Below are 22416 nucleotides of genomic sequence, written 5' to 3' on the forward strand. Positions count from 1 at the left end.
CCAGGCTGGAGTGCAGTGGCACGATCTTGGCTCACTGCAAGCTCCACCTCCCGGGTTCACGCCATTCTCCTGCCTCAGCCTGCCGAGTATCTGGGACTACAGGCCACCATGCCTGGCTAATTTTTTGTATTTTTAGTAGAGACAGAGTTTCACCGTGTTAGCCGGGATGGTCTCGATCTCCTTACCTCGTGATCCACTTGCCTCGGCCTCCCAAAGTGCTGGGATTACAGGTGTGAGCCACCGCGCCTGGCCTCTTTTTTTTTTTTTTTTTTTTGAGACTGAAGTCTCACTCTGTCCCTCAGGCTGGAGTGCCGTGGCCTGATCTCGGCTCACTGCAAGCTCCGCCTTCTGGGTTCACGCCATTCTCCTGCCCCAGCCTCCCAAGTAGCTGGGACTATAGGCGCCCGCCACCATGCCCAGCTAATTTTTTGTATTTTTTATAGAGATGGGGTTTCACCGTGTTAGCCAGGATGGTCTGGATGTCCTGACCTTGTTATCCGCCTGCCTCAGCCTCCCAAAGTGCTGGGATTACAGGCAGGCGTGAGCCACTGCGCCTGGCCGATATTTATTTCTTTACAGGGTATGTGAAAAAATTATTATTATTATTATTATTATTATTATTTTTTTTTTTTTTTTGAGACAGAGTCTCGCTCTGTCACCCAGGCTGGAGTGCGGTGGCCGGATCTCAGCTCACTGCAAGCTCCGCCTCCCGGGTTCACGCCATTCTCCTGCCTCAGCCTCCCGAGTAGCTGGGACTACAGGCGCCCGCCACCTCGCCCGGCTAGTTTTTTGTATTTTTTAGTAGAGATGGGGTTTCACCGTGTTAGCCAGGATGGTCTCGATCTCCTGACCTCGTGATCCGCCCGTCTCGGCCTCCCAAAGTGCTGGGATTACAGGCGTGAGCCACCGCGCCCGGCCGAAAAAATTATTTTAGTGCAGGTAGGGAATATAAATCATCTGTATTGTTATAATAGTGATTTTCTATTAAAATCACCATCAATCCAATTGCACTTTTTTTTTTTTTGCCTGATTTAGTATTATTTGATAAAGGATGGATGTTTAGGTTTTTTTTCCACATTTAAAACTAATTTGAAAAGTATTTTGAAGAAAGTACTGCAAAGGATAAAGTAGAATATGAAAAATTACTAATAATTCTATGACTAAAAGGAATACAATGAACATTTTGATGTATTTACTTTTTTTTTTTTTTTTTTTTTTTTGAGACAAAGTGTTGCTCTGTCCCCTAGACTGGAGTGCAGTGGCGCAATCTCAGCTCACTGCAACCTCTGCCTGCTGGGTTCAAGCAATTCTCTCTTCTCAGCTTCCCAAGTAGCTGGGATTACAGGTGCCCACCACCACACCTGGCTAATTTTTTGTATTTTTAGTAGAGATGGGGTTTCACCATGTTGTCCAGGCTGGTCTTGAACTCCTAACCTCAGGTGATCTACCTGCCTTCGCCTCCCAAAGTGCTGGGATTCCAGGCATGAGCCACTGCGCCCAGCCAATGTATTTACTTTTAATCTTTTTCTATCTTTAGGTATGTATTTGCTGTAATATGGAGTGGTTATACTGCTTGATAACATTGTCACTCAAACATATATCAAGAGCAATTTTATGCCGTTTAAGTTTTTTTAGCTTTCCATGTTGAATGCATGCATAGCATTCCCAGTGTATTTTATCAGTCCTCTGTTGATTTTAATGTAGGATATTTTTCCCTTTTATCAATAATGCTGGAATGAACATCCAAATGAATCAGTCTTTGAGCATTTCCTTGAATGTTTCCTTAAAATAGATTCCTAAGAGTAGAATTCCTGTTCAGAGTTTTAAGCTTTTATTGTATTAAATTCTTTCTAGAAAAGAATGTACCAGTTTATATTCCCAGCAGTGATGTGTGAGAATATCCGTTTGCCTTTCCAGCACTGGATGAAAACAAAAAATTGGTCTATGTGATAGCTACTCCTGACCCTCTGCCCAAGGAACAGAAAATAAATGGTGTCTCAGTGTTTTAATATTTTTTACTAGGCTTTCTGTGAAGAATTGGAATCAATGATACAGGAGCAATTTAAGAAGGGGAAGAACCCCACAGGCCTATTGGCATTACAGCAGATTGCAGATTTTATGACCACGAATGTACCAAATGTCTACCCAGCAGCTCCGCAAGGAGGGATGGCTGCCTTAAACATGAGTGAGTAGTTCCTGATTTTTGATATATGTTCTGTAGTTTTCAGGTAAAATTTCCTGAAGATTGCTCATGTGAAATAAATGGGCATATAACTGTGTAACATGACAGAGTTGAGTATTTTGAAAATTAATGTGTTTTCGTTAGTCATAGTAAAACATAGGCTGGAATTCTGAAATCGTCTTGAATGGTGCAGACTCCTCTTTTCTTAGCCAGTGAGACTGTTATTTCCGAGGCAGATGACTTTTTATGTGTCTTCCCAGCCCCTATGTAGATTAAAATAAACTAATCAGAAATAATGCTTGTGGAGTGGCTTGTCGGTTTTGCCTGGCCAGCATTTCTTACCTGGCATTCTTCACTGCTGCGTCCCAGCTAGTGAGAAAGAGAAATTCTAAAAGAAAAGCCAGAGGAAAAATACTGGATGGGTGAATGTGAGCAAAGAATGGTCAGCTGTGCAAGAATGGAGCTTTGCCATAGTGATCGAGTTTGTAAATGTTTAACATGACAAAGCATCAACTAATCTGAGCCACCGTGTATTGTACAGGATTAGTCTCGGATGGGTCTGGTTGGATAGTCAAATCCGAGTGCCCAAAATAAGGTACTGGTTTCTGTTAGATCTGCTGACATTTGCTCTTTACCTGTCTCCTCTGTGGTATTCTTAGAAGTTGAATAGCATTCACCAGATCTGATATATATTGTAATTAATGTCGTAGAATATTAAGAATCACATTTAATCCATAGCTGAAGCCTCCATCCTGAAATCACATGGCCACCACCAGTAAAGTTTTCATGTGGATTCTGTTTATTTTGTTGTTGTTTTTGAGACGGCGTCTTGCTCTGTCTCCCAGGCTGGAGTGCAGTGGTGCGATCTCAGCTCCCTGCAAACCACCACCTCCCAGATTCAAGCTATTATCCTGCCTCAGCCTCCCAAGTAGCTGAGATTACAGGCGCGCACCACCACTCCTAGCTAATTTTTGTATTGTAGCAGAGACTGGTTTCGCCATGTTGACCAGGCTGGTCTCAAACTCCTGATCGCCACAAGTGATCCACTCGCCTCAGTCTCCCTGAGTGCTGGGATTATGGACATGAGCCACCACACGTGGCCTATTTCTTCTGTATTAATTAGCAAGAATATTCTGTCAGGAGAAACTTCCCTTCAGTTCTTTCGGTTACCTGGTGGTACAGTTTGTGTAGGAAAGGCAGGATCCCTTTCCAAAATAATAAGTTGGTTTCCAGTCATCCTTCAGTGATGAACAATTAGTTTTTTTTTTTAGTATCATTTGAATTTATGGTTTAAACAGTCAGTGTGTTTCACATCATTGCAGTTATTATCTGGATTTGTTGAGAACTTTCCTTCTAAATGGATATTGAATTTTGTGAAATGCTGCTTTTCTCTCTGTTAAAATGATCACCTAGTCTTTCTTCTTTAGTTTGATATGGTGAATTATGTTTATTGGTATTTTTTTTGTTTGTTTTGTGTATTTATTTATTTATTTAGAGATAAGGTCTTGCTCTTTCACCCATGCTGGAGTACAGTGGCACGATCACAGCTCACTCCAACTTTGAACTCCTGGGCTTAAGAGATCCTCCACGCCTGGTTAATTTTTCTCTTTTCTTTTCTTTTTTTCTTTTTTCTTTTGAGATGGAGTCTTGCTCTGTCGCCCAGGCTGGAGTGCAGTGGCGCGATCTCGACTCACTGCAAGCTCCACCTCCCGGGTTCATGCCATTCTCCTTCCTCAGCCTCCCAAGTAGCTGGGACTACAGGCACCCGCCACCACGCCCGGCTAATTTTTTGTATTTTTAGTAGTGACGAGGTTTCACCGTGTTAGCCAGGATGGTCTCGATCTCCTGACCTCTAGATCCACCCGCCTTGGCCTCTCAAAGTGCTGGGATTACAGGTGTGAGCCACTGTGCCTGGCCAATTTTTCTCCTCCTCTCCTTTTCTCTCCTCCCCTCCCCTCCTCTCCCCTCCCTTCCCATCCCTCCTTCCCTCCCTCCTTTCTCTTTCTCTTTCTCTCTTTCCCTCCCTCCCTTTCTTCCTTCCTCCCTCCCTTCCTCCCTCCCTCCTCTTTCCCTTTTTTCTACCCTCCCTTTCTTTCTCTTCCTTCTCTTCCCTCTCTCCTCTCCCTTTTTTCTTTCTCCTTCTTCCTTCCCTCCCTTCCTTCTTTCCTTCCTTCCTTCCTTCCTTCCTTCCTTCCTTCCTTCCTTCCTTCCTTCCTTCCTTCCTTCCCTCCCTCCCTCCCTCCCTCCCTCCCTCCCTCCCTCCCTCCCCTTTTTTTTTTTGAGATGGAGTCTCCCTCTGTCGCCCAGACTGGAGTGCAGTGGCGTGATCTCGGCTCAGTGCAAGCTCTGCCTCCCAGGTTTATGCCATTCTGCTGCCTCAGCCTCCTGAGTAGCTGGGACTTCAGGCGCCCGCCACCCCGCCCAGCTAATGTTTTTGTAATTTTAGTAGAGACACGGGGTCTCACCGTGTTAGCCAGGATGGTCTTGATCTCCTGAGCTCGTGATCTGCCTGTCTCAGACTCCCAAGGTGCTGGATTATAGGCGTGAGCCACTGTGCCTGGCCCTTCCTTCCTTCCTTTTTTTCTTTCCTTTCTTTCCTTTCTTTTTTTTCTCTCGCTTTGTTGCCCAGGCTGGTCTCAGACTCCTGGCCTTAGGTGATCCTCCCGCCTCAGCCCCTCGATGTCCTGGGATAACAGGTGTGAGCCACAGCATCTGGCCATTGTTTATTGGTTTTTGAATGCTGAACTAACCTTGCATTCCTGAGATAAAGCCTGTTGGTTGTGATGTGGGTGTGTGCTTTTTAAATATTACTGTATTATTTGCTAAAATTTCGTGAAGAACTTTTTAGTCTCTATTCATAAGAGATATTGGTCTGTTTTTTCTTGTAATGTCTCTGTGTGGTTTTGCTATCAAAGTAACACTGGGCTTCATAGAATAAGTTGGAAAGTGGCCAGGCACAGTGGCTGTAATCCCAGCACTTTGGGAGGCTGAGGTGGGCAGATCACAAGGTCAGGAGATCGAGACCATCCTGGCTATGGTGAAACCCCGTCTCTACTAAAAATACAAAAATTAGCCAGACGTGGTGGCAGGCACCTGTAGTCCCAGCTACTCAGGAGGCTGAGGCAGGAGAATGGCGTGAACCTGGGAGGTGGAGCTTGCAGTGAGCCAAGATTGTGCCACTGCACTCCAGCCTGGGCACAGAGCGAGACTCCGTCTCAAAAAAAAAAAAAAAAAAAAAGAATAAGTTGGAAGGTGTTCTGAAAGAGTTTATGTAGAATTGGTATTATTCCTTCCTTAAATGTTTTGCAGAATTGACAGTGAAGTTGTCTGGATCTAGAGTTTTCTTTGTGGAAATGTTTTTAACTGTAAGTTTTGCTTCATAGCTATTCAGGATATCTGTTTCTTCTGGAGTGAACTTTGGTAGCTTTTATCTTTGAAAGAATTTGTCTGTTTCATCTAAGTTAAATAATTTGCTGGTATAGTTGTTTGTGTAATCCCTTTATTATTTTTTTAATGTCTGTAGGATGGGTAGTATGTCCTCTCTTCACTTCTTCATATTGGTTATTTCTTTTTTTTTTTTTTTTTTTTAAACGGAGTCTCGCTCTGTCTCCCAAGCTGGAGTGCAGTGGCATGATCTCGCTCACTGCAAGCTCCGCCTCCCGAGTTCACGCCATTCTCCTGCCTCAGCCTCCCGAGTAGCTGAGAGTATAGGTGCCCGCCACCACGCCTGGCCAATTTTTTGTATTTATTTTTAGTAGAGACGGTGTTTCACTGTGTTAGCCAGGATGGTCTCGATCTCCTGACCTTGTGATCCATCCACCTCGGCCTCCCAAAGTGCTGGGATTACAGGCATGAGCCACCGCTCCCGGCCCATATTGGTTATTTCTATTTCCTGTCTTTCGTTAAGTCTGGCTGGAGGTTTATCTTATTTTATTATTTGTATTTTATTTTTAATCTTCTCAAAGATTCAACTTTTGCTTTAATCAAAAAGCCTTAAAAACACTTTTCTCTAATGTATACGTTTAATGCTGTAAATTTCCTTTTAAGCAGTCTTTACTGCACCCCACAAATTTGGCTATCTTTTTGTTATTGACTTCTAACTTAATTGTGTTAGTATTGGAAAACAGTCATTATGAAAGTGTCTTTGAAGTTGTCAAGACTTTATTGCCTAATGTGGAAGATAAATATCTCAGAACCATTAGTATTTGATTTACATTTGATAAGAAATGTTAATCTTTGAGGCTTTTTGATAAGTCTCGCTTTGTTGCCTTGGCTATTCACAGCTGCGAACATAAGCACTACAGCCTCAAACTCATGGCTTCAGGTGATCCTCCTGCCTTAGCCTGAGTAACTAGGACTACAGGCTATACCGCTGCACCTGGCTGAGTCTTGTTTTTCTGTATTTCAGGTCTTGGTATGGTGACTCCTGTGAACGATCTTAGAGGATCTGATTCGATTGCATATGACAAAGGAGAGAAGTTGTTGCGGTGTAAATTGGCAGCGTTTTATAGACTAGCAGATCTCTTTGGGTGGTCTCAGCTTATCTACAATCATATCACAGTGAGTATTCAGTGGGGTAGTAACTGAAAGATAAATGAAATATTTTGTGTCTGGCACCACCTCTTTGCATTTAGGAGAAGAGGAAAGCAGGCTGAGCTTCAATAAGTCTTGGAAATACCTCTTCTGATTCCTGACTACAGAGTCTTAATAACCTGAGAATCAGCCAATTTGGGTTAAAAGTTACAGGAACAGCAGTTCTTGAAAATTTCTTTCTTGCATGCTAACCTAATCAACTAAGTGTTTACCAGATTATACACAGTTTCTAAAATTATTTTTATGCTTAAAAACCTAAGAATGATGATGTTTTCTTTCTTAGTCTGACCAAAGCCTTCCATCTCTCAAACTTATTTCTTCAGCTACTCCAGTTTTAACTATTTTTCAATGTTATTAGGATCTCTTTTCCTTCATTCTGGGTATCTGCTTTCTCTGGACCAAGTGCTGTTCTAACTGGGGTTTTATCAGTGGACAACATGAGTCCTTCCCTTGTGGACATTCACTTCTTCATCCCAATCCATTAGCCTATTGTTCACTCCCTACTTTGTCCATCTTGTATTTCCTGGTCCCTCATTTCAGTAATACTCTGCCAATCCTGTACTATCCCTCCCAGCTTCTGAGTAGCCAAATCCTGCTGTGGAAGCCCTCCTAGCAGAGCCCGTTGCCTTTCTCCATAGATTCACCCAAATCTCAAATGGACCCATGACAGCCTGGCAACCAGAACTCATCTCTCTTCCAACCTTACTAATATTCAAGCCTTCTCCACTATATTTGAGACTCCTGACCTCTTTCTTCCACCAAATGACCTCATCATGTCACAGAAAAAGTGGGTACCCTTACTGACATTTGTAGCCATTCTGTACTCTTGACCACCTGTTACAATGTCCTGCCTTCTGCCTGTGGCCAGACTTTGCTCCCCTGGCTTGGAGTTCCACCCTTCCTGCCTTCTTAGATTCCCAGTGCATTGCCAGGGTTCTTCTGTTCCTTCACTCGTTTGTAGAGATAGCTTCTTCCTTTGAACTGCTTCCTTCCTTTGGTTTTGAAACTTGTTCCGGTCTTCTATTTTTTTTCATGTCACTTCTTTTAAAGGATATTTTAAGTTGTTAATACAGTGCCTGCTGTTTGTATCAAGTGTACCTTATGCAGATGCCTAATTCCACCAATACTTGCATCTCTCGAGGCAAGCTGTTGAGTTTGCTGAAGCATTTCCTCCGTACTCACACGCACATAGGTTTTTCCACACGTGGACTCACCACCAGCAGTGCTTCGTTAAGCTCCATTCTGGACTCAGAGGAATGCTAAGCCTCCTGAGGTGATGGTCTGGAGCTCACCTTGTGGTTAGTGTGTTGTGCCTCTGGGACTTGATATTGGTCTCTGCCAGAGAGACTGAGTTGGCTTCCATCCATCTGTTCTTGTTTCCGGTTAAATGAACTTTTCAAAATGCAAGCCTTACCGTGTCGTGCTCTTGTGTGCAGCACGTTCACTCTGTGTAGAATGTCACTGCTGCTTTATTCCCCTGTAGCAGTTAATCCATTCTGTATGTTTAGCTGTAACTGTCCCTCTCTGCCCACAGGAATATAAATTCCACAGGGAGAGCCTCTGTTGTGGTCTCTGCTGTAGCCCCAGGGCCCATGGCACAGAGTAGGCGTGCAGTAAACCTATGTCAGGTGAAAAACTGAATGAAACCCCCTGCTTAACTGAAGTGACCTCAGTAAGATTATGAACAAGAGCTCGCTGGGACCTTTTGACATTTGATCAGTGGGTCCCGTTAGCGTAGCACAAATGCCAGCTCCCTTCCTGGTAGCTACAGGGAAAGTGCTGGCCTCTGTCATCTAATCATACTTGACAGAATGCTCTAGTGGAGACTTAATGCTAAATGGTTGCCTGAAGATTAGTGCCATGAAAATGTTACAGCTGTGGTAGGAAATGTAATCCCTAGCTGTAATAACAGCTTCACATTCTTTGCAGGTTTTAAAATGCTGTTTGCCTAGTCCTATTTTGAATGCTGATTAAATAAGTTTGAATTGGTTAAATTGTTTGTTTTTTCCTCCTTTAATTGTTTAAGAATTGGCAAAATTAAAACATAAGTGTTTACTCTTCTGTAAATTATCTCCATGGGGCTTAATACCAAGTAAAAAGAAATGCAAGTTACCTAAAATGTTTCCTATGACTTGTAAACTAGAACTAGAGAATCTTTAAGGAAGAAAGGTGTTGGTTTATTTTGTTTTACTATTATGGCATCCATTTCTTATTTACAATCTAGGTATGGTACAGATGCTGAACAGAAAAGCAAATACTAACAGTATCAACAAAAAGTGACAGCAGGTCATTCTGCCCTTTAAAGAGGGTCATAGGGATTTTCTGCTAAAGGGATTTAAATTTGCTAGTAGGTGTTAGAAGATTGGAGATGATTGTCTGAAGCAGATCTTTGTTTTAAGATTGCATGGGATCTGGAGAAGTGTTTGTGGGGACTGGGGGGAGGGGGACAAGACAGGGTGGCCCAGTTAGCACAGTGTACTGGGCTTCCTCTCTTGGTGGCTCTTAGCTGATGGCTTGGCCTGTCCATCCTGATGTCAGTGGAATACCGTCAAGGCTTCACACCTGCAGAACGTGGCTGGTGCTCGTTCAACTCCATTCTGGATTCCAGAGAATGTTAAGCTCCGAGGTGATGGTCTGGACCCACCTTTGTGACCAGTGCCCTGTGCTTCAGGGATGTGATAGTGGTCTCCTCTGGAGGTACTGAATTGGGTACTGCGTTGGTCTGCAACAGGAGAGTCTCATTCTTCATACACAGAGAAGGGGCAGTACATGTGTGGGAAGAGACACACACATGGAGAGCAGTGCTGGTCTGACGGGGAGGGACCACTGCAGAGGAAACTGACTTCAAAATGTCCTTCTCTATTTTTACTTGATGTTTGTAATTTTGCACTTTCTCCTTTTTGCTTTAGATTCAGAGAATTGAATGTTTTAAGCCTTTAAAATTAAAATATGTATTAATAGATCTGTTAAGCTTACAGTTGGAAATAAGTCTTAAAATAAGTAAAGAGGGAAGCATTATTATATTAATTACAGCATTATTATTACTGTTTTTGAGATAGGGTCTCTCTGTCACCCAGGCTGGAGTGCAGTGGTGGAATCTCGGCTCACTGCAACCTCCACTGCCTCGGTTCAAGTGATCCTCCTGCCTCAGCCTCCCAAGTAGCTGGAACAGGTATGTGCCACCATGCGCAGGTGTGCACCACCATGCCGCTGGCTAATTTTTGTATTTTTAGTAGAGATGGGGTTTCGCCATGTTGGCAAGGCTGGTCTCAAACTCCTGGCCTCAAGTGATCTGCCTGCCTCAGCCTCCCAAAGTGCTGGGATTACAGGTGTGAGCTACTGTGCCCAGCCCAGCATTATTTGTAATAATGAAATTATTATTATTATGACTTTAGGCAGAGTCTCGCTCTGTGGCCCAGGCTGGAGTGCTGTGGCATGATCTCGGCTCACTGCAACCTCCACCTCCCGGGTTCAAGCAGTTCTCCTGTCTCGGGCTCCCAAGTAGCAGGGATTACAGGCACCTGCCACCCCACCCAGCTAATTTTTTTGTATTTTTACTAGAGACAGCATTTTACCATGTTGGCCAAGCTTGTTTTGAACACCTGACCTCAAGTGATCCACCCACCTTGGCCTCCCAAAGTGCTAGGGTTATAGGCGTGAACCACTGCACCCAGCCAATAATGAAATATTTTAAGAGTCCTTGAGTATTCAGCAGTACATAGGAAATGGCTCAGTTATTCAATATCAATTTGAGAAAATGCTGTATACTATGAAAAACAATTACAAAATTATGTATAACAAGTGAAACATGAAAAATGGAAGGTATTAGAAATGAGAAAATATGAAATGTATACTGTTTACAGCTACGTGAAATATGTGCATATATATATATATAGACAAAAGAGAAATGACTGACCAAAAAAACAGCTCTGTAATATTTTTAAAATGTGGAACCTGACAGCATGCTTCTAAAATTAAGATGGAAGAGCGGAAGGCCAAGAATAGCTAAGACACTCGGCCGGGTGCGGTAGCTCACGCCTGTAATCCCAGCACTTTGGGAGGCCGAGGCGGGTGGATCACGAGGTCAGGAGATCGAGACCATGCTCGCTAACTCAGTGAAACCCCGTCTCTACTAAAAATACAAAAAATTAGGCGTGGTGGTGGGCGCCTGTAATCCTAGCTGCTTGGGAGGCTGAGGCAGCAGAATGGTGTGAACCCGGGAGGCGGAGCTTGCAGTGAGCCAAGATCGTGCCGCTGTATTCCAGCCTGGGCAATAGAGTAAGATTCCGTCTTGGGGGGAAAAAAAATAGCTAAGACACTCCTGAAGAACAGCTCAGCAAGGAGATTTTTCCTACCAGATGTCAAACTTAATATAAGGTGGTGGTAATTAATATAGTGTCCTTTGGGCAAAGGAAGATGCAGATGGATCAGTGGGACCGAATTGCACGCATTGAAACAGAAATGCCAGGGTCGGCATTGCAGCTCAGCGGGGTGGGGGGCGGACTCGGCAATGACAGGTGTTGGGACGCTTGGGTAGAAAAGTCACAAGTGGAAATAATTATATGAGACTTCTATACTATACATAATTACAAAGCAATCCCAGTGAATTAAAGATTAAATGTGAAACGTAATACTTTAACAGTTTTAGGACTAATATAGGTGAAAATCACTGGCCTTGAACCTCTGGCACTTATAAAAGAAAAGATGGTTAAATTTGTCTACATTTGAAGTAAACAAAATTTTTCCTTATTAAAAGATACCATAGGCCAGGCGTGGTGGCTCACGCCTGTAATCCTAGCATTTTGGGAGGCTGAGGTGGGTGGATCACCTGACATTAGGAGTTCGAGACCAGCCTGGCCAACATGGTGAAAACCTATCTCTACCAAAAAATACAAAAAAAATTAGCCAGGCATGGTGGCGTGCCTGTAGTCCCAGCTGCTGGGGAGGCTGAGACAGGAGAATCGCTTGAACCCTAGAAGCAGAGGTTGTAGCGAGCTGAGATTGTGCCACTGCACTCCAGCCTGGGTGGCAGAGTGAGACCCTGTCTCAAAAAAAAAAAAAAAGATAAAAGATACCATAAAGACAGTAATAATAAAAGCTGCATCCTGGAAGGTTTGTCCCACATGTAGCCAACAGAAATTAATATCTGGGGCTGGGTGCAGCGGTTCACGCCTGTAATCTCTACACTTTGGGAGACCAAGTTGGGCACATCACTTGAGGCCAGGAGTTTGAGACTAATGTGGCCAACATGTGAAACTCCGTCTCTGCTAAAAATACAAAATTAGCCAAGCATGATGGCGCGTGCCTGTAATCCCAGCTACTCGGAGGCTGAGACAGGAATCACTTGAACTTGGGAGGTGTAGGGTGCAGTGAGCTGAAATCGTGCCACTGCACTCCAGCCGGGGTGACAGAGCGAGACTCCGTCTCAAAAAAAAAAAAAAAAATAGAAATCATATCTGGAATAGATAACTGTCAGTAAGAAAAAGACAAACCAGTATGAAATGGACAAAAGGCAAGAAAGGAGTTTCACAGAAGGGGAGATAAGAATGCCTTATAAAAATATGAAAAGTTACTGAAATCATTTAGTAACCAGGAAATTATAAATTCATATCACAAATGTCATAGATACCAGGATTTTTTTTTTTTTTTTTTTTTGGAGACAGAGTCTCATTCTGTCACCCAGGCTGGAGTCAGTGGCATGATCTCTGCTCCCTGTAGCCTCCACCTCCCGGGTTCAGGCGATCCTCCTGCCTCAGCTTCCCGAGTAGCTGGCACTACAGGCACGTGCCACCACACCCCACTAATTTTTGTATTTTTAGTAGAGACAGGGTTTCACCATATTGGGCAGGCTGGTCTCAAACTCCTGACCTCGTGATCTGCCTGCCTCGGCCTCCCAAAGCGCTGGGATTACAGGCGTCAGCCACTGCGTCTGGTCCCAGACATCAGATTTTAATTTTTAAAAAAGATGGTTGTAGACACACAGAACTACCATGTACTTACTACTGCAGGACTGTATCTTCAATTAGGCTCTTTGGAAAATAACTTGGTGTCACCTCCTATTTTATTATGCTAGAGAAACTTGAATATGTACAGTAGGAGATGGGTACAAGAATGTTTATGGCAGCATAGTTTTTAATAGCAAAGACTGAAACCACATCCACTTATGGAAGAATAGATTCATAAATTTTAGTGTATTCATTGAGTGGATACTATACAGCAGTGAAAATAAATTATAGTCATGTTGGTCATAATCTGGAGGAATCACAAAAATAATGTTGAGAAAAAAGTCAGTGAAAAACATAGTATGATTTCAATTATGTAAAGTTAATAAGCAGGTAAAAATTAAACAATAAATTGCTTAGGGATGACTGGGAAAACTGTAAAGAAAAAAGGGAATGCTTACTACGTAATTCTGAATAGTGGTTACTTTTGGGTTATGAGGGAAGAGAAACAGCTTCAGAGATAACTAGAATTATTGTATTTCTTTCTTTTTCTTTTTTGAGATGGAGTCTTTCTCTGTCGCCCAGGCTGAAGTGCAGTGGCGCGATCTCGGCTGTCTGCAAGCTCTGTGTACCAGGTTCACACCATTCTCCTGCCTCAACCTCCCGAGTAGCTGGGAGTATAGGCGCCCGCCACCACGCCCGGCTAATTTTTTTTGTATTTGTAGTAGAGACAGGGTTTCACCGTTTTAGCCAGGATGGTCTCCATCTCCTGACCACGTGATCCACGCTTCTCGGTCTCCCAAAGTGCTGGGATTACAGATGTGAGCCACCGCACCTGGCCATTAGAATTACTGTATTTCTTAAGCTAATTGATAGCTACATGGATGTTTGACTTACACTTACATTGTCTTATATCTTCTAAATACCCTTGTATCTTCTAAATACCCTTGTATATGTGTTTTCAAAATAAAGGCTTTTAAAATAAGCAAAAAAAAAAAAAAAAAAAAATTCTGAAACTTAATCTTTTCCTATTTTCATCCTTATTTTTCTTCATTCCAACCAGTATATACACAGATCCCTTGTTTTATGTTTTGTTTTGACTGAACTTAGGAATTAAGACAGCTGCTTACTTTTGTGTTAAATAGTTTAAAAGGTCAGCATGGGCCAGGTGCAGTGACTCCTGCCTGTAATCCCAGCACTTTGGGAGGCCAAGGCAGGAGGATCATTTGAGCTCAAAAGTTTGGGACCAGCTTGGGCAACATAGTGAAACCCTGTCTCTATTTAAAAAAAAAGAAAAAAGAAGAAAGTCTGCATGCTTTTTAAGATAAAGGAGGCTGGGCACAGTGGCTCACGCCTGTAATCCTAGCATTTTTGGAGACCAGAAAAAGTGGGCACATCACTTGAGGCCATGAGTTTGAGAGCAGCCTGGCCGACGTGGTGAAACCCTGTCTCTACTAAAAATACAGAAATTAGCTGGGCATGGTGTGCCTGTAATCCCAGCTACTCAGAGGCTGAGGCAGGAGAATCACTTGAACCCGGGAGGCAAAGGTTGCAGTGAGCTGATAACATGCCCCTGCACTCCAGGCGACAGAATGAGCTTTGTCTCAAAAAAAGGAAAAAAAAAAAAAAAAAAAAAAAAAAAGGGATAAAGGAGCTGACTTTAGGAAATAGAAAGCAAGGCTGACTCAGCTTTGCAAAGAAGCTGGGTCATAGAGATTTATAGAGACTGGGTGTTGTAGTTCACTATCCATGTAAATGACCCCAGCAATGATTTACTGTTGCTGCTCCCACTACCACTAATGATGGTAATAATGGGGAGATGCCATTTATTGCAAGCTTTATTGTCAACACAGGCTCTTTTCATCCCCACTTAGTCATGAGGAAAACAAGGTGCCCAAAACACCATAGCCAGTTCTTGGCAGATCTAGGATTTGAACCTAAATCTTATCTGACTTTGGATTTTGTGCTTTTAACCCTGTTACGCTCTACTAAGGCAATCAGGTGAGTTTAGCCTAAAGATCATATAAAGGGAGACAGGATAGATTCAGATGCCTGAAAATTAGATTGTAGAAGGGGGTTAGACTTTGTTCTGTGTTATATACTAGAGGCAGTGGTGACAAACAAAGGAAAACAGATTTCTTCTCAGTGCTAGAAAGAACGTTTTAATCCTTACGTCTGTCCAGCAGCTGTTTGTCACAGTGCTTCAGCACCCAAGACGTGGTGGGCTCTCATTGAGTAGGTGGCCATTTCTTTCCTGAATGAAGAAATGAGGGAGGCTGGAGTGAGCATCCCCGTCACTGAAACTAGAACAAGCAGACCCTGGGTGTGCTTCGATTTGGGCCACTACAGAAGAGATCACTATGTGGGTTAGGAAGCTGGACTAAACACCTTAAGTCATTTTCAACAAACACTCAGCTCCACCTATCTGACCCTAGTTAGGATCTGGGTTCCTTAACCCAGTAGTAAATGTGTTTGAACTTAATCTTTAGGAAGCCTTTTGAGCCTATACCAAAATCATTATAAAAACTAGATTGAATATTTTTGAGGGCAGGTCTCTTCTTTTTCACTGCTGTATTCCTAGTGTCTAGCATATGCTCGATGCATAGTGTAAACCAAATCTGAATTACTGTGGAAGAAAAACATACCATATGAAGAGGCAAACCAACGAAGGCAATGAGGATGTGGTGTTGTAGAGACTTAAAAAATGGATTATGCTGGGCACAGTGGCTCACACCTCTAATCCTAGCATTTTGAGAGGCTGAGGCAGGAGGATTGCTTGAGCTCAGGAGTTCAAGACAAGCCTGGGCAACTTAGTGAGACCCCATCTCTACCAAAATAAAAATTTAAAAAATAGGCAGGCTTAATGACTTGTGCCTGTAGTCCCAGCTGCTCAGAAGGCTGAGATGTGTGAATCGCTTGAGCCAGGAGGTTGAGGCTGCAGTGAGCGTGATCGTGCCACTGCATTACAGCCTGGGCAACAGAGTGAGACCCCATCTCAAAAAAAAACAAAAACAAAAACAAATCAAAACGGCTCAAGCAGTAAGGAAGAGATTGCTGTCATTGTGATTTTTATGATCAACATCCTACAGGTTGGTTTTAATTATTTATTTTATTTTATTGACATAGGGTCTTATCTGTCACCCAGGCTAGAGTGCAGTGGCACGATCATGACTCACTGCAACCTCTGCCTCTTGGGTTCCAAGTGATTCTCATGCCTCAGCCACCTGAGTGGCTAGGACTGCAGGCACCTGCCACCACACGCGGCTAAGTTGTATATTTTATTTTTTTTTAGTAGAGACAGGGTTTTGCCATGTTGACCAGGCTGGTCCCAAACTCCTGGCCTCAAGTGATCCACTTGTCTTCACCTCCCAAAGCGCTGGGATTACAGGCTTGAGCCACAGTGCCCAGCCTAGGTGCTAAGTATTTTTAAAAATTCATTTTGTCGGCCAGGCGCAGTGGCTCAAGCCTGTAATCCCAGCACTTTGGGAGGCCGAGACGGGCGGATCATGAGGTCAGGAGATCGAGACCATCCTGGCTAACAAGGTGAAACCCCATCTCTACTAAAAATACAAAAAATTAGCCGGGCATGGTGGCAGGCGCCTGTAGTCCCAGCTACTCGGGAGGCTGAGGCAGGAGAATGATGTGAACCCGGGAGGCGGAGCTTGCAGTGAGCTGAGATCGCGCCACTGCACTCCAGCCTGGGCCACAGAGCCAGACTCGGTCTCAAAAAATAAAAAATTCATTTTGTCAATGCCTACTGCAGCAAGGAGAAAAAAAAAGGACATTCTGTTTGACTTTTTAAAAGTAAGTTTTGGCCAGGCACGGGGGCTCATGCCTATAATCCCAGCACTTTGAGAGGCCAAGGCAGGTGGATCAATTGAGCCCGGGAGTTTTTGAGACCAGCCAGGCCAGCGTGGCGAAACCCTGTCTCTATACAAAATACAAAAATTAGCTGGTCATGGTGTTGTGCACTTGTAGTCCCAGCTACTTGGGAGGCTGAGGTGGGAGGATCACTTGATCCTGGGAGGCAGAAGTTGCAGTGAGCCATGATCACGCCACTGCACTCCAGCCTGGGCAACAGAGTGAGACCCTGTCTCCAAAAAAAAAAAAAAAAGTAAGTTTTGGTTTTCATTGTTATATCCCTGAGGGTGAGACCTTTTTGTCTTTGACACTGGCAGCCACTAGAAAGTGCAATAGAGTAACCCAGCAGTAATGTATTGACCTGTCAGAAGGCTAGTGTGGAACTATTTTTTTCCTGTATAAAGTCAGTTATCATGAACGTGAGCAAGAAGCACTTTATATATGTGATAAATTAGTACAATAGAATAATGGAAAGCTTCCAGTACACCTTAGCTTCGTGACAGGCATTGTGCACGAACACTTCCCTGCATAGCTCACTCTAAACAAACCTGTGAGTTTGTAGCCTGAAAGAGATGCAAATAATTTCACTTGGATCTTTGAGCTAATTCAGTCATTTTCCCCACAGACCAGAGTGAACTCTGAGCAGGAACACTTCCTCATTGTACCTTTTGGGCTTCTTTACAGTGAAGTGACTGCATCCAGTTTGGTAAGAATGTCCTTCTCTTTGGTAGCTTGTATGTGCAGGTCATATTAGGTCATTTGACATCTTCAGATCAGCTAAATATGTAAAACCCAAGAAACAAGAAAGAGCCTGTGTTTTATGTGATGTGTTCAGTTACAGAAAAACCTTTGAGAGAAGTTACAAATATTGTCACCTTGGGTTTCAATAGTTTCTAGTGAGGGTAATTTGAAGTCCTCTTGCGGTGGGGTACATTGGCTCACACCTGTAATTCCAGTACTTTGGGAGGTCAATGCGGGTGGATTACTTGAGTCCAGAAGTTCGAGACCAGTCTGGCCAACATGACAATACCCCAACTCTACAAAAAAATACAAAAATTAGCCGGGCATGGTGGTGCGCACCTGTAGTCCCAGCTACCTGGGAGGCTGAGGTGGGAGAATTGTTTGAACCTGGGAGGTGGAGGATGCAGTAAGCCGAGGTCGCACCACTGCACTCCAGCCTGGGTGACAGAGCCAGACCATATGAAAAAAAAAGAAAGAAAAGTGAAGTCCTCATGGTATTTAAATGTTTTGTTTTTTTATTTTCAGGTTAAGATCAATCTGCAAGGAGATGTAGTAGATCGTGGAAGCACTAATCTGGGAGTAAATCAAGCTGGCTTTACCTTACACTCTGCAATTTATGCTGCACGCCCGGACGTGAAGTGTGTTGTGCACATTCACACCCCAGCAGGGGCCGCGGTGAGTGGCTGCCCTGGTAGCATCTCAAGTTTTAAAGCTGCTTAGTGAAAGGCACTGCACATTTCCTCTGACTTGCCCTTCCTTGTTTATAGTCAGTAAAACTAATTTTGTTGAATATAAAAAAAATGGTTTACCACTAAGTGTGACTTTCTTAAAATAATTTTTTTTTCCTTGTAAGGGATCCATATATCCCATTTAATTTTGAAAAACATGTAATAAGTCTGAAAATGCCTATTAGATTTAACAATTAGAAAATTATGGCTGGGCATGGTGGCTCATGCCTGTAATCACACGGCTTTGGGATGCTGAGGTGAGAGGATTGCTGAGCCCAGGAGTTGGAGACCAGCCTGGGCAACATAGTGAGACCCCATCTGTACAAAAAAATTAAAAAATTAACCAGGTGTGATGCATGCCTGTACTCCCAGCTACTTGGGAGGCTGAGGTGGGAAGATTTTGAACCAAGGAGGTTGAGGTTTCAGTGAGCTATGATTGTGCCACTGAACTCTAGCCTGAGTGACAGTAAGACCTTGTCTCAAAAAAGTAAAATAACAGTAAACAAAACAAAGTTATAGAGACTTGAGGGAGAGGTAAGATTTCAGGGTGTCAAAGACTGTGGGGAAGTGCAAAATGACAGCAGTAAGCAGGCACCTCATTCGAGACCAAGAATGGGAAAAGAAGGATAGGGCAAGCTGGGGTGGCGGGTTCAGGGTGCTGTGGGCTCAGGGAAGGGTTTTTGGGGTGCAGGAGACTTGAACATGAGGACAGTCTGTGAGGATGAGCTGGGGAAAGGGAGAGGTTGAAGCCTAGAAACCAACCTGTCCAGCTCCCCGTAGCCATCCAGCGGGACCCAGGCTGGATTGTGACGGGGAGAAGAAAAGGAGCAGCTGGGGGAAGAGACACAGGCAGTGCTGGCTCTTACGAGGCTTGGCTTCCAAGCTGCTCAGGAACCCTCCCCTCCCCCTTCTGGTATGAACAGGCCACCCTGACAAAGCCCCAGACCCCTCCGTGTGAAAGTGCACATGCAGGCTATCTGCTCAATGTCATGTGAAAGCACAGTACTTGAGAAATATGCTTTTTATCACCAATTCTGTGTAAGAACTTTTGGGGTTTATTGTACAACAGATGACCTTATTGATTCAGTAATGCTGTATTTTAACTGATCCTGGGTTTTTTTTTGGAGATGGAGTCTTGCTCTGTCACGCAGGCTGAAGTGCAGTGGCGTACTCCCAGCTCACTGGAACCTCTGCCCCTCGGGTTCAAGCAATTCTCTTGCTTCAGCCTCCCAAGTAGCTGGGACTACAGGTGCACACCACCACGCCCAGCTAATTTTTGTACTTTTAGTCATGATGGGGTTTCATCATGTTGACCAGGCTGGTCTGGAACTCCAGACCTCAAGTGATCTGCCCACCTTGGCCTCTCAAAGTGCTGGGATTACAGGCGTGAACCACCACGCCGAACCTGATCTTGATGTTTTAATGTCATGTGTGTTGGATTATTTGGATGAATATTACCTCCGGTTTGTTTCATCGTGGTGTAATAGATACATCATTGTGTGAATGATGTGATTTTTTTTTCCTGGAAGAATGCATGTCACTCCAGCCACTAAAATGTTTATGGATTTTTAAGAAGTTTTTTTTTTTTTTTTTTGAGACGGAGTCTCGCTCTGTCGCCCGGGCTGGAGTGCGGTGGCGCGATCTCGGCTCACTGCAAGCTCCGCCTCCCTGGTTCACGCCATTCTCCTGCCTCAGCCTCCCGAGTAGCTGGGACTACAGGTGCCGCCACCATGCCCGGCTAGTTTTTTGTATTTTTTTTTAGTAGAGACGGGGTTTCTCCGTGTTAGCCAGGATGGTCTTGATCTCCTGACCTTGTGATCCGCCCGTCTCGGCCTCCCAAAGTGCTGGGATTACAGGCTTGAGTCACCGCGCCCGGCCAAGAAGTATTAAAGGTACTTTTGACAGTATGGTTATGAACAGCTATCATGTAATGTGTTTTTGTTTGTTTTTTTGAGACAGGATCTCACTCTGTCTCCCAGGCTGGAGTGCAGTGGCACGATCTTGGCTCACTGCAACTTCCACCTCCTGGGTTCTAAACAATTCTCCCACCTCAGTCTCCTGAGTAGCTGGGACTACAGGCACGTGCCACTTCACCTGGCTGATGTTTGTATTTTTTGGTAGAGATGGGGTTTCACCATGTTGACCAGGCTGGTCTTGAACTCCTGGCTTCAAGTGATCTGCCCGCCTTGGCTCCCAAATTACTGGGTTTATGGGCATGAGCCACTGCGCCCAGCCTGTTTTTAAAATTATCAAAATAATTTTGCTTGGTAAGGAAATTTCTTGTATGAGAGCTGATACTATGGAAGGAGTTAAATGTGGTATTGTCTTTTTAGATGAACTTTTCTGTATGGAATTGTTGTACCTAAAGATAGTTTTTGAATCTTCGGAGCCTGTTACTTTAGGGTCATAATGTTGCTGTCTATAGGTCTTGTCTTTAGAAGACCTTCAAAAATGGCATATTCTGAGGCCACTCTGGGGAATTTTAGGAAACTTAAGGACTCTATGAACACTTAGATTTTTCTCTTTGAGAGTCAGTTTTACTTAAATACATGTAGAGAAATTATATAAGAAATTATATATAAATTGTATATATATAATTACATATATACAAACTTGTATAAATTTGCTTTCATCTAATTTTTAGGTGTTTCAGTGTTATCTACAACCTAAGATAAAAAGTACACAAAACTTTAGAGCACTTGGAAAACCTCCTCCTTTTTTTTTTTTTTTTTTTTTTTTAAAGAGATGAGGGTCTCATATGTTGCCCAGGCTGGCTTTGAATTCCTGCGTTCAGGATTCCTCCTGCTTCAGCCTCTTGAGTAGCCTCTTGACTACAGATGCATGCCATCACATCTGGCTAATTTAAAAATATTATTTGTAGAGGCGGGGGTCTCCCTTTGTTGCCCAGGCTGACCTCGAACTTCCGGGCTCAAGTGATCCACCTGCCTTAGCCTCTTGAATGTTGGGATTACAGGTGTGAGCCACCATACCTGACGGGAAGCCTTCTTTTGAAATGTACTGAGTCCTCAGAGGAGTCTGTGGTCTGCTCCTTGCACTAGATGCAGTGCTCATTGTATAATTAAATCCAGGTTTACACAGCACTTATAATCAGTGGGAAAAAGTCTAGAAAGATGTGGATTTTCTTTTGAAGCTCTCCTAGTTTAAGGATAATTTTGTTTTTAAGTGTGAATTGTTAGCACTGGAAGTCAAGTTTGTCTTAAGTTCATAGATTTATTTGTTTTCAAGAAGAGAACAAAAACACTTCCCTTCCTATTTTATTTCTGCGAGGAAAGCATTTACCATATCATTGGTCATTGTGTAACCCCGGCATTTCCTTCTTCATGGCGACCGTTTGGTCTCTAGGTCTCTGCGATGAAATGTGGCCTCTTGCCAATCTCCCCGGAGGCACTTTCCCTTGGAGAAGTGGCTTATCATGACTACCATGGCATTCTGGTTGATGAAGAGGAAAAAGTTTTGATTCAGAAAAATCTGGGGCCTAAAAGCAAGGTCAGTAGGCGTCTAATCTGGTATTTAAAGTATAGCAGAAAGAAGAGTAAAGCAAAGGACCAGTCTTCTTGTCCAGCTCCATAGAGCACTCCTGCTTCCCCTCAGGTTCTTATTCTCCGGAACCATGGGCTCGTGTCAGTTGGAGAGAGCGTTGAGGAGGCCTTCTATTACATCCATAACCTTGTGGTTGCCTGTGAGATCCAGGTAGGGGACAACCATTCCAATCACTCTGCAGTTTATTTAGATGTGTCTGGGGTTCACATAGATTTTTTGATACTTATCGAGTAGGAGAGGAGTCTTTGAGCAATCTCTTTGCCAAAGATAAGCTCATGGATTTGGGACTTGATCAGGAGAAATGCTGTTTCACTGATTGAAGTTGGCAAAGGATTACTGGACTTTTCATTTCTAATTTTTAAATTTTCAAATATGTCAGTCACTACCGTTTATGGAGTACTGGTGTGTACCAGGCCTGGCATCAGATGCTTAGCGTGTGTCATCTCGTACGTGATGTCGTGTGACCCCCCCACAGTACTCTTTGAAAAAGCAGGCATAAAGAAGTAGAGACTCAGAGAGTTGCCTGCAGCTTACAGCTGTGAGTTCCCCTCTGCTCTGTCAGCCCTTAGTTCATGTTCTCCCCTTTGCTTCTTGACTTATGTCTGTGGCATAGTGAGGTCCCAAGTCCTTTGTAGGATCCTGAAAGGTGCTGTGTTTTCTCATTTCTTTGCCAACTTTGGTGTCCAACATTTTTGTCATGCTAAAGAAATACATCTGAAAGTAAGCCTGTGATCAGTCTATCACTATGCATTCTACATTTTCTATTCTTACACTCTAGAGATTTGGTTTCTTTTGAAATCTGCATTTT

General features: G+C 43.6%; 1 protein-coding gene across 46 annotated transcripts in view; it reads left to right on the plus strand.

Moving 5' to 3' along the window:
- Positions 1-22416, plus strand: part of ADD1 (adducin 1) — a 103315-nt gene that overhangs the window by 50327 nt on the left and 30572 nt on the right. For 39 of the 46 annotated variants that reach the window (XR_013417159.1, XR_013417158.1, XR_013417154.1 and 36 more), the window contains 6 exon segments: positions 2023-2185; positions 6591-6742; positions 17204-17284; positions 17845-17994; positions 21411-21554; positions 21660-21758. Coding sequence is in view for 39 of the 46 variants with exons in the window: in XM_015137829.3 (XP_014993315.1) it covers positions 2023-2185; positions 6591-6742; positions 17204-17284; positions 17845-17994; positions 21411-21554; positions 21660-21758 (789 nt within the window). In the remaining 7 variants the exon portion in view is untranslated. 46 annotated transcript variants of the gene reach the window in all.

Source organism: Macaca mulatta, chromosome 5 (assembly GCF_049350105.2).
Source record: "Macaca mulatta isolate MMU2019108-1 chromosome 5, T2T-MMU8v2.0, whole genome shotgun sequence".
NCBI lineage: Eukaryota > Metazoa > Chordata > Mammalia > Primates > Cercopithecidae > Macaca > Macaca mulatta.